The sequence below is a fragment of the Meles meles genome, chromosome 19 (genome assembly GCF_922984935.1).
Source record: "Meles meles chromosome 19, mMelMel3.1 paternal haplotype, whole genome shotgun sequence".
Lineage (NCBI taxonomy): Eukaryota > Metazoa > Chordata > Mammalia > Carnivora > Mustelidae > Meles > Meles meles.
The window spans coordinates 57,550,095-57,562,361 of record NC_060084.1 but is presented as its reverse complement, the minus strand read 5'-3'; the positions used below and the strand labels follow the sequence as shown (position 1 = coordinate 57,562,361).

General features: G+C 54.9%; 1 protein-coding gene across 1 annotated transcript; it reads right to left on the bottom strand.

Moving 5' to 3' along the window:
* Nucleotides 1-7,624: 7,624 nt before the first annotated feature.
* LOC123931005 (galanin like peptide) lies at nucleotides 7,625-11,399 on the bottom strand. Its single transcript, XM_045987608.1, has 5 exons — nucleotides 11,316-11,399; nucleotides 10,074-10,122; nucleotides 9,498-9,578; nucleotides 8,893-8,970; nucleotides 7,625-7,680 (listed from the first exon to the last, which is right to left on the bottom strand). Exons 1-5 carry the CDS (start codon nucleotides 11,397-11,399, stop codon nucleotides 7,625-7,627), a joined length of 348 nt encoding a protein of 115 aa, XP_045843564.1.
* Between the last annotated feature and the right edge of the window lie 868 nt (nucleotides 11,400-12,267).

Genomic DNA, 12,267 nt, shown 5'->3' with positions numbered 1-12,267 from the left:
AGAGGCTGAAAACCCCTGGTTCGAAGTACAAACCTCACATACCGGGGGTCAAATCACACCACAACCTTTCAGAGTTAATTATGGGGTATATATAGGACAGTCTTGCTTTCACAAGACCTCGGAGCAAATGTGTGGTGGATGCAGACCCAAATCCTCCTGGCACCAACCTCCATCCACGTCCCGGCTTCCCAGCACCCTCGGACGTCCCCACACGGTGACTTGCCTCGTTTGGGTCTCTGCGCCTTCCTGCCTCGAGCCTCCTCGCAGCTGGGACTGGCTCCATCTGCGCTGTGCCGAGCACATAGCCGCTTATATAGGACTAGAGAAAGCCCAGAATTCCAGTTACCTCAGCAGCCCAAAGGTTAGTTTAAGTCCATGGAATGAACCACTTGAAGGTGGCCGTGTGGATTACATTTCCCACCGAAATTCCATCAAGAGGGAAAAAAAAGGAATTGTGGTGGCTCGGTGCGTTAAGCCTCTGCCTTCGGCTCAGGTCATGATCTCAGGGTCCTGGGATCGAGCCCCACATCGGGTTCTCTGCTCAGCGGGGGGGTCTGCTTCCCCCCCCACCTCTCTGCCTACTTGTGATATCTCTCTCTCTCTCTGTCAAATAAATAAATAAAATCTCTTAATTAAAAAAAAGGAATTTATTAAATAAGTCTACTTGGAAACAATATTGGTTTTCCCGGTCTACTAAATTATTTATCCTATGCCTAAGCATTCAAAGGAGTCAGGGAATGTAGAGCGGCAAGTTTTAAGCACTTTGGGTCAAGATTTTATTTAAAATGAGCTGACAAGGCAGAGCGTGGGAAGTAGGTGTTTAGAAAGCCACGGTTGCCTTCAAGTAGAGAAAGGTACATCATATCCGTTTCGCAGGCCGAACGAGTGTTTCCTAAATGCCAGAGGCAACACCACCCCGTCAAGCCATGAACATGAGCAGAGCTGGGAGGCTGGTTTCAAACCGGTGGTTTTATTTAGTTCAGGGATGCCTGAGGAGCTCAGTTAGTTAAGCATCTGCCTTTGGCTCAGGTCATGATCCTGGGGTTCTGGGATCGAGCCCCAAGTTGGACTCCCTGCTCAGTGGAGAGTCTGCTTCTCCCTCCTTTCTGCCTGCTGCTCCCCCTGTTTGTCTGTGCTCTCTCTCTCTCTCTCTGTGTCAAACAAATAAATTCTTTCAAAAAATAAAAAATAAAATCTTCGAAAAAAAATCTAGCTCAAGGAAAGCTCTGACATATTAATTCTAAGGTATTGAAAAATGAAAAGTAATTATTGATACGTAAGAATATTCGTGATTTTTTAACTCTTACTTTTATATTTTTCACTGTCTTGGGATTAATGCCTTCAAGCTTTGCTCAAACTGGATTAAATCACTGGTTTTATATACGTCGATTTACCCTTTCATAAAAGCAGCAGAAACCAGACAAGCTCGCAGACGCGGCTCTGCCTTCCTTCTCTCCCCGGGAGCGGAAGGTGTTTTGAGGCTTCTCCGAGGACCGGCTTGTCCCCCTGAATTAGCTCTTGCAAATCCTGAAAAGCTTTCACGGTGGGTCTGCCCGTTATGGTGTGACTTTTCATCAGGGTTGGGCCGGTCTGGGTTGCAGTTGTGGAAGCTCTCAGTGTCCGTCAAATCATAACCAATCCGTTCAGATCGTGAACTTTTTTGTGTAACATTTCAGAGGAATTGGAAGGCTCCTGGATTTGCATGATTCTCGGAGCCCAAGGGAGTCTCTAAACCCAAGAGTCCTCGTAAGCACGATCGGGGCTTCCTGCCCACCCAGACTCGTCCCTTTCATCGTGAGACCAGCGCACGGGAGACCCGGCACCAAATCTGATTCAGAACCCGACCTCTTGCCCCCTCACTGGTGCCTCTTCTAATCTTTCCGGGACCTGGACCTTTGCTGCTGCTTCCGCAGGGGTCCCTTCTGCCCTCCTGCCCTTAAGGGCTGCTTTCCCCACGGCCCCGGGCCGTGCGACCGGACCCCAGGCTTACATAGCAGCCCGCCTTCAGAACCGACCCACGGTTTGCTGAACACGGCGAGGAGAAGCCTTGTGCTTGCTCAGCACCCAGAGGCCTTCAGCATCTGACCTGCGGATGTTCTCCCTCCTCAGCCCCTCCCCAGCAGCCTGGCACGCTTCTGCTTTGGGAGTCTGACCCCTCGGTCATGCTCTGAGGTCCGGAATGCTCTGTGTGCCCCTACAGGGCTCTAACAGCATTGGCCCCGCAGATGCTCCGTAAATACTGATAAACAGATTAGACAGACAAACAGACAGACAGATCGTTCACAAACAGATGACACGTCCAGGATTCTGCACTTTGTTAAGATCTCATTTTTTCTGCGACTGTAAATGACCTCCTATAACCGAGAATGTGCTTTTCGTGGGGACGAACATTTGCCGGGATAGAAAATGATAGATTTACATTGTTTTCCTTCAGCTCCTGGAAGGTCCTTGCTGTGCCGTTGTCCACACGCAGCATCGCCCCGAGAGCCATGTGAGCCATCCCGCGGAGGTGGTCTGGGTCTCTCTCTCTTCAGGCTTTTCTGAAATTCATTCTTTTGTGACCGACTGTAGATTTTTCCTGCTCAGCCTGAAGAACACCACGGGTCCGAGAGCGCTTTCATCGGTAAACGTGTGAAAGTTATCTTCCTCGTTTCTACAAGTATTTCTTCCTCCCCCTTCTCGTGCTCTCCTCAAGTAGGGCCTGGACTCTGTACTTTCTCGCTTCTGGAAGCGTCTCCAATGCTTTGTCTCTCCTGTCTAATTTCTCTGTTGTGTACCCCTTCTGCTGTATTCCCACCTGCCGTGTTTGTTCAGCTCCTGTGTATTTTTTCTTAACAAATATTCGTTGCGTTTAAAAAATTTTTACATTCTTATTTCATGCTGCCGGTTTGTGTTTCTTATTTTTATTTCTATTCCTTGGACGACAGTTCTAATACCCCGTTTCTGAAAGCAGCTGTAATCCAGCTTTTATATTCTTTGTTGACTTTTTACATTAGTTGTGTCATGGGGCGCCTGGGTGGCTCAGCAGGTTAAGCCTCTGCCTTGGGCTCAGGTCATGATCTCAGGGTCCTGGGATCAAGCCCCGCATCGGTGCTCGCATCCCTGCTCGGTGGGGAGCCTGCTTCCCCCTCTGTCTCTCTGCCTGCTTGTGATCTCCATCTGTCAAATAAATAAATAAAGTCTTTAAAAACTAAATAAGTAAATTAGCTGTGTCCTTATTTGGCCCCATGAGTTAGTATCCGTAATGACAGGAGAGCTTCTCAGTTCTGGTAATTCTGCCGCACCTCAGCAATGTGCAGAGACGTGTTTGCTCGTCTCAGCTGGGGAGAGGCTGCTCCTGCCGTCCTGTACGTAGAGACCAGGGTACCGTTCAACACCCTGTAACGCCACACATAGTAATGATCCCGACCGAAACGTCTGCAGTGCCGAGGCTGAATGCCGGAAGAGGAGTATTGACTCTAGCGGAAGAGCTGGCGAAGCCCTGTAAGCCAGAGACCGACCTGTTCCAACCCCTGTGCCCCTAATGACACATTAATCCATAATCGCATGCCCTTTGGTTCAATCCTACCAAGTTAAATCTCAGATCAGGCCCCAAATTTAAGCCCCCCGTGGACACCAGAGTGAAAGGAAGCCCTTGCGACCCGAGGTTCTCAGCCAGCACTCAGGGAACAGATGAGCCCAAACGAGCCCCCCAGGGCTTGGCCCAGTCCTCGGATCCTTTGGTCAATTACTTGGGTTAGGGTGTGGCTTCGCCAGGATATTTTTTTTTTGAGCACCAGGAGATATGGAATATCATTCAGCCTTAAAAGGAAGAGAATCCCATCACCTCCCAGGACCGGCAGAAGCTTGAGGACGTTATGCTAAGTGAGATAATCCAGCCACAAAGGGGCAGATGTAGTGGCTGAAGACAGGAAGGGGACTGAGGAGTGGTCCTTTAACACGGGCAGAGTTTCAGATTTCAAGACGGAAAGCCCTCTGCAGTTGGCGGGGATGGTTGCATAGCGGGACTGTCCTCTACGCCACTGAACTGGACAGTGAAACGTGGTTTCGATGGTACATTTCAGGGGCGTCTGGGTGGCTTGGTTGGCTGTGGCATCTGATTCTTGGTCTCGGCTCAGGTCTTGACCTCGGGGTCCTGGGATAGAGCCCCAAGTTGGGCTCAGCAATCAGCGCAGGTCTGCTTCTCCCTCTCCCCTCCCTCTGCCGGCGCCCTCTCTCTAAAATAAATGAATAAACCTTAAAAAAAAATTGGTAAATTTCATGTTACATGTATTTGTTACAGTTAAAAGGTTTTTTTAATGAAAATTTTTAAAGATTTTATTTTTAAGTAATCTGTACGTCCAACGTGAGGCTCAAACTCACAACCCTGAGATCGAGAGTCACATGCTTCAGGGAAACTTGATTAAGGAGGGTCCCTCCCCTGATCTCTGGGCAGGCAACTGTCTCCGCTCATTAGGGTCCAGTCATTCATCAGCACGTGTGGAGGGTGATTTGCTCCCGGAAGGAAATCCCTCTTTTTCCAAGGACCCACCCCTCTTGCCCAGCCCCCTGCAGGGGAGGTGTGGGGCAGCTCTAGGGTCTGGTCCAGCTTCCCCCTGACTCTGCACACAGCCTACAGCTTACAAAGCAAAGACCAGAGCAGGGAGTGGCCCTTGGTGGCCCTAGATGTGCAGTGGGGGGAGGGGGGAGGCAGCTGTGTGCCGAGAGCCTGGGCAGAGCAGAGTCTCCCCCAGCATCAGCCCTCTCCTTCCCAAGCCGGGAGGTGGAGTGAGGAGTGATGTCCAGCGAGGGGACTCTGACGCCACCGTCACTCTGGGGCAGTGACTGGCATCCTGGACCGTCGTCGGGTACCAGTGGCGCTCCGGGAAGGAAGCTGTCCTGGCTTACATCGGGATATACAAGGACATTTGGTTTGAAGATGAACGATGGGAATTCTCGTGGTATGAATATATTGTGATACGAGCCCCGTGTAGTAGGCATTAGGACCAGCCCTCTGCAGGGCTCCAAGCCCCCATCACTAGGGGCGAGTTTCCAGCACGTGGACAGGACCCCTATCCTTTCTCCCTCACCTCCATGCTCTCAGACTTATCATCTGTCCTGGGGCCATGAGGGCTGGCCTCAATATATCCTTTACTTTTGATCTTGTCCATTTCCAAAAGAAGGCTAGTTCCCCACCCCCAAGCCACACCTCTGGCCCCAGCCCCCAGGCATAACCTGACTCTGGCTCTCCCCTATGGCAATACCCCCTTGCCTCCCAGCTCCTGAAATGTCTTCTCCAAGGAGAATTATCTCACCCTCAGCCTCCACTGAATGTCCTTCGGGCATTCACCCTCCCTCCCTGGAGGGCTAAGCTCCTGCCTCTGACACTACTGTTACTGTAGTTCTGGGATATTTCCATGCCCCGTGCTCTTGGCCCCATGACATTCTCTCAACCCTCTGCCCCACACTGCGTGAACCCCTACCTGTGAACCTGTCATCCCAATAACCAAGTGCGTCCGCCATCTTTAACCCCACCCCGCTTCCTGTTCTCTCCCTTATCTCCGAATGTCACTGGGACCAGCAATGCACTGAGTCCCCAGAGCTCTGCCCTTAGACCCCCTTTCTCCTCCCCTCGTCATCTAAGTACCGACGGTGCTCCAAATTGTGCACCCAGTCTGCCCCCTCCTCCAAGCTCCGAATCTGCTCATCCAGCACCACGCCCACCCCCAGCTGCATAAGCAGTAGTTCTCTCAAGCTCACCGGGTCTCAGATCAAACTCCTACTTGCCCCCTGCATGCTACCCATAACCTTCAAGGGCAACCCCCTCCCTCCAATGTGTAGACCAAAAAGTAGGGATTCATCCTCGACTGCTTTCTCAAATCCCACAGCAAGTCTGCCGGGGAGTCCTGTCAGCTCTGCCTTGAACTACATCCAGAACACGACTGGTTCTCACCGCCATCCGGGATTATAGCATCCCAAGGGGTCCCTGCCCTCTCAAAGTTGGTCGGAGACTCCTTGCCCTCGTCCCTGGTCCTGTCCACGTGCTGGAAATTCACCCCTACTGATGGGGGCTTGGAGCCCTGCAGAGGGCCGGTCCCTGTGCCACTGCTCTCAAACCTTGTCCCCACCCTGCACCTGCCAACGTGTTTGTCTAGTTTCTCCCTTCGTGAGATCCTCAAAGGCAGGTCTGGATCTTCTTTTGTCCCTGAGGCTTGATGCTGTCTCTGTCCTCCCATTCTGTGATTTAAAGTTGCTAATGGCAGGGCCTCTGGGTGGTTCAGTCAGTTAGGTGACTGCCTTCAGCTCAGGTCATGATCCCAGGGTTTTGGGATCGAGTCCCGCATGGGGGGGGGGGTCCTTGTTCAGCGGGGAGTCTGCTTCTCGCTCTGCCTGCCACTCCCCCTGCTTGTGATCTCTCTCTCTCTGAAAAGTTGCTAAGGGGTTAAAATGAGATTTCTGATTAGATTGCCTACGGCCAGAGATCCAAGAATGTCAGAATCCCACGCCTGGAGATGGTGGGGCTTCCCTTCCCAACCCAGAGATGAAGCTTCATGGCCCAAGATGGCAAAGCCCTCCTGCCAGCCCCACACCACCTCCTTCTGGACCGTTCTGTGAATGCAGGATAATGTCTCTCGTTTGAGCTACTCATCCTTTTCACAGCAGCTTGGCCGTGATGGATGTCCCAGATAATAAGGCCAGAGCCCTGACTACCACGCAGGTTCTGGGTCAACCATCCCAGCTGACCACAGCCTCCTACCCACAGTCATCGAGGCACCAGACATGTGACCCCCTAGATCTGTCCAAATACAAAAAGCTTTAACAGGGACCAAGGGAGGCATCACTTGATGATAAAAAGATCCCTCCAGAAATTTGCAAAATGTATAAACTTATATGAGGACAAAACACAGCTTCGAAATATGTAAAAGTTTGAAAACGAATGAACTAATGAACAGAGAGTAGGTCAGGTACCCAGGTACGGACAGAGGGCAAAAACCGGAATTGCACGAGGCCTTCTCGTGAGAGAATCCGCAGCCACCGTCTCCAACCCTCCAGCAGGAGAGTCTCCAAACCCCACAGCTGACGCACTCAGCCGCGACTTGGCCGCCACCACCAATTCCCGTGCTGACACAAGAAATCATGGACTATTTGCAAAGAAATGTTTTATTCCCTCCACTCTGCTCCAGGTACCCCTCCTCCTTTTGAGCCGGAGGATGCCCAGCGGGGGTGGGGGAACAATGGAAGGCGAGCCTGCTGCTTGGCAGAATCTTTCTGAGCCAGACATAGTAGATGCTTAGATGCAAAGGGGACATTCATACCATATTAGTCCACTTGTGTTATGGTTCCGAAAGAAGACAGTTACTTCACACGGACAGCAGAAATACTCCCTCGTTACCCCGACTCTCCTAAATGGTCCCGGATTTCATTCTTGAGTTTGTTAACAAAGCTTTCTACTTATTCAAGGATAAATCAGCGAAACCTGCCACGGTCTGGTGACTTTTAAGAAAAGTCTCCCAACCCTCCCCAAATTTCCTGCATGAGACTCAGGGACTGAATTTCAGGATCTTCGTCTCGGTGGAGGGAGCAAGACAGGGAGGGGTTCAGGAGGAGCTGGACAGAAGGGCACGGAGCAGAGGTCTGGAGATCTCTAGGACCGCTGCGCATCGCCCTCCCTGGGGGCTTTCTCGCTGAACTCGCCCAGATCTGTGGGAGAGACAGAGGCGAGTTTGGAATGATGAAGCTCACCGCCCCCATCCAAACCAGCCCAGGCTGGGAACGAAACAGGGGAGGAAGACAGCTTTGGCTCGTCCCATGTTCAATTCCGTTTCCTGTTCTCTCTCCCCTTTCCTTCCTGCTCTTCCTCCCTCCCTCGCATCTACCCACACATTTCCCTCTCCTGCCCCATTGGAGATGGCACGTAGTGGAGATGGGCGTTTTTGAGGGCCGGAGGGTAGCCAAGGTTGGCGGGTGTCGCCTCCAGCACTGGAGGATGTCCAGTCCATGCTTTCCAGATGGGTTAGTGGCAGTGGAAGGAAAGCCTAGTGCTTGTTTCCAACGACAGGGTTAAGCTGAAGGACAGGGAATTGGGGTAAAGAAGCAGCCGGAGGAAGGCAAGCGAAACGGACTGAGGTCACGGCTGGGTGGGAAGCCGCCTTGGGTAGTTCGATTCGTGCCTTCAGCACGTTTTCCAGGCACCTACTACGCATCCTTCCTCGTGTGTAGGCAGCGAGCCAGGCGTAGAAGGTCCCTAACACGTGGAGCTTGGATTCTCCGGAGTAGACAGACAATGAGCGGAGAAGCACAGGATGCAGAGAAGACACACTTGCGGACAGATGTCAGGACGAGAATTAGACAGGACAAGAACAGAGGAACAGGAGGTTGGCGTCAGAGAAATGGTCAAGGGAAGCAGTGCAGGAGCCAGCTAAATGATTTCTGGATGACGCGAAGGATCTCGCCATGCAAAGCTCTAGAAACAGAATGTTCTAGACTAAGGCATCAGCTGAGTCGAGGGGACCCGGTTTTCTAAGAAGCCAGAATTGAGAACGGGAGCAGAAGAATGTGCTTGAGCATGAGTTGAGACGGGTGCAGGGTCCAGAGAGAGTTCCAAGGCTGCAAATAAAGACGGAGGTCGGAGCTGGGAGTGAGGCTCTGCTGTCGGTGTTGCAGCTAAAGCCCAGGGGACTGATAGTCGGGAGGTCAAGGTCTGGGCGTGGGGTCATCACGGCAGTGCCAGGTTGTGGGGAAACACCTGGCACTGGCTGGGAAGCGCGTGTTGGGCCCGGAGGCGGGGCGAGGCAGAGGGGTAGAGCGGAAAGGAGCCGTCAAGGCCAGCGTGGGTGTTCGGAGTCAGCCCTCGAGGGCGAGGACGCTCCTGTCCCCGGCTCCTGTCAGTGTCCTCCAGGTTTCCGTGCTCACCTGCAGTCTCTGGTTTGGCAGCGGTCTCCCTCAGGCTCCTCTTGGAGGCCCGCCCAGGGCGGGGATGGGGGAGCCCATCTGGGAATGAAGCCGAATGGCGGGGTCGTTGCTTTGTACCACGCACCGTGGCCATAGTTCCCTTGTTCCCTTGGCGTTTGTGGCACCTAGGGGTTCTCATCCTGGGTCATACTGCCCTCCCCTCCCCTGATATCTGGTGACGTGCAGGGACATCTGTCATTGTACAACTCAGAGATGCTAAGGTCACCTAGTGGGTGGAGGCCAGGAACGGCTAATCATCCCGCACAGGGACGGCCCACAGCAGAGAGATGGGCACCCGTGAGTGCCCGGGGGACACACCACCCTGGACACGCTCGGTGGCCTGGTAGGCGGCAACAGTGGGAAGATTCGGGTCAGGACCGAGGCTGCTTTCCCGGCACGCCCGCCCCGGGGTCGCTGTCTGCAGCCCTGCGCACCCCGTGATTCTTTCCCCCGAGATGTGGACAGGAAGGAGGGGAATCTCAGACATGTCCTGTGGCCGGGAATTGCGCCTCCCCAAATGCCCCGAGCTGCAGTGGCCGGTGGAGACGAAGCCCGCGCTCACTCACCGAGGGCCTTCCACAGGGCTAGCACCTCCTGGGCCGTCTTCTGCTTCCCTCCTGGGGCCGTGCTCTGGGGAAGGTGGAGCACTGGGCAGGGGAGGGGAGGAGAGAGCTGGGCCTGTGGCCTGGGCCATGGCAGCAGTAACACAGGGAACCCAGCAACCTACCCACGCCGCTCGCCGCCGCCAGACCCGCAGGAGCCTTCCGAGCTGGCCGGCGAGGAGGCTGTGGCTCTGAGATTCGCGCCGGTCGCCCGGCATCACCCACTGCTAAGCCGAGCCTGCCTACATCGGGACCCAAACCCCAGGTCCTCGTTGCTTGGCCACACGGTCCTGGGGGCCTGGGTTTCCTTGGACCATGAGTGGTCCCCACCCTGAGCATCACGGGGACGTAGGGCTTTAATGGTCCCTCGGCAGCACACAGTGAAGACGCCCTCAGGGAAATGGGGAGCCCGGGACAGAGGGGCCCAGAAGAGGGGGGAGTGACCACTGAGTGTCACCTGGTCCCCCTCCGCACCGGGAGTTGTTCTGACCCCCGTGTGCCGCAGGGGGTGACATTGATGCAGGGAGCGGGCGCACTCACCGGGACCCAGCAGGTAGCCCACGCTGTTGAGTGTCCAGCCTCCTCGTCCCTGGACAGACACCGAGAGATGGAGACTCAGGCAGGCGGGAAGGGCGGTGGGCACCCCACAGGCCCGGGGTCACGGGGCCGGCTGCCACTTTCCCACGGGCCTGACAAGTGGGTTTGCTCAGTGCACATTTCACCAGTGAGGAAAGCGAAGGCTTCCTGAAATGCAGCAGCTCGGCATGAAGAGGGAGCTTTAAAAACCGCTTACACATGGTTGCAGGCCCGTCACACACACACACACACACACACACACACCGCGCAAACCCGGCTACAGCGCCGGACGGCTTCAGGCAGGTGGCTGTGTTCCCTTGACAGTCACAGCCGCTAATATGCACCGTGGGTTTTCCACGTGCCAGCGTCCTGTTCCAAGCAGGACTGAGATGAAGGGTCTCATCTCAAGCACGATGAAAGGTTTCAAGACAGCAATGGTAGACCGCAAAACCCAGAGGGGGTGCCTTCTGGGCGTGCGATCCTGCAGGGGGGTCAGGTCCTGGCCGGGGGGACGGCCCAGCCCCTGCTCCGGTCCCGACAAGCCCCAAGAAACTTACACGACCTGCAGAGGACCCTGGCACCAAGGCAGGTAGCTGGACCCAAACCTGGGGTGGCCTGAGTGCGCAGCCCGGGTGCTCGGGGTCAGGTAACGTATATGTGTTGCCGAAGCGAGCACTCGGGGTCAGGTAAGGGGCCAGCTAACGCACCTGGCCCGGGGGAACTCAGTTAACCCTTGTGGCGCTGTGATTTTACGAAGAACTCGGAGGGACAGAGAGATTAATTGGGCAACTTGCCAGGAGTCATGCAGCTAAAAAGTGACAGAACCAAATTTGGCCGGGTCTCCACAGCCCATGCTCCCAGCCAGGGGCTCCCTGAATGTGGGCCTGCGGCCAGTGGCATCAGCCAGGGCTTGGCAGAAACCCTAGGGGCAGGGCCAAGTCCTTGGTGACCAAACAGCTTAGAATGACCGGGAGCTCAGCAAAGGCATCTTCTTGTACCGTGGGCAACACTGATCTAATCCTTCGGGCATTTTTGCGTTCTGACCCCCGTGTCCGGTGTCCCACCCCACGCCCGCACGCACCCCGACCCGGGGCCAAGGCGCCCCACAGCCCATGGCTCCCGGCTCAGCCAGGAGCATCAGGAAGCTCTTCTAGGACGGCAGGGCCTGGGCACGCCACAGGTGGGGAGGAAGCCAGGACGTCTCACCTGGCGGACGGGCACAGAGGCGGGAGTCTCCGCCAGGCTGAGCAAGACGGCAAGAAGCAGGACCAGACGGACAGGGGGAGCCATCGGAGGGCCGGCAAGGTGGGCGCTGGGAGCTACGGGATGCTGCCAAGAGAGGGTGGCGAGTGTGTTCATGTGTTTTTAGCGTTGTTAGGCATAACTGCTCTACAGAGGAACGGGAAGCAGTGAGCACACACTCGGGATAAATCCGGACACACACGCACAGCCCAGAGTCCCGCGCCGTCATCACGGCTGTAGGCATAGCCGTGACTGGCAAACATCTCCTTGCGACTGTCTGGGCACGATGACTTACCGTGGATATTGGGAAAGGGTCTCCTCGGTAAGTTGGGTAACATCGGTCACCTCGTCTAGTTACGATGAAAGCTTTCTCATCACACTGAGGGCTTGTAGGATCTACTCTCCCTGGGCAGCTTGTAAAGACACATGGCAGTGTCCCCTACGGCCACTGGGCCATCCCTCGAGTCCCCAGCACGCCTGCATCTCACAGTGGGGTGCCTGGGCCAGCCCGGCCTCTGCTCAACAAACCCCCATCTCGTTCCCTGAGTGGTTGCTGTTTCCAGATTCCACCCCAGAGTGAGATCATGCAGGATCTGTCTTCCTCTGTTGGGCATGTAACAAACTGTAACGGGCACCATATTCTAGCGCAGAACAGAGACTAACGCCTGGGTCCTCCTGCCTCAACTACGTGGCGGAAAAGTAAAACGGACACTTGTGAGTTCGTGTCCGATTTCGTGGCACTCCACTCTGGAACACGTCTGTCTAAGCAAAGCGACAGCGCTGGTTGAGGGACAGCCCGAAGGAAGCGGGTAAGCGGCAGGACACCGCACAGGTGAAACACGGCCCCCCAGAACCCCGGGCACACCGGGACGCAGGCTCCAGGTTCGCAGGGGTATTTGCCCCTCGCCGTCCTTCG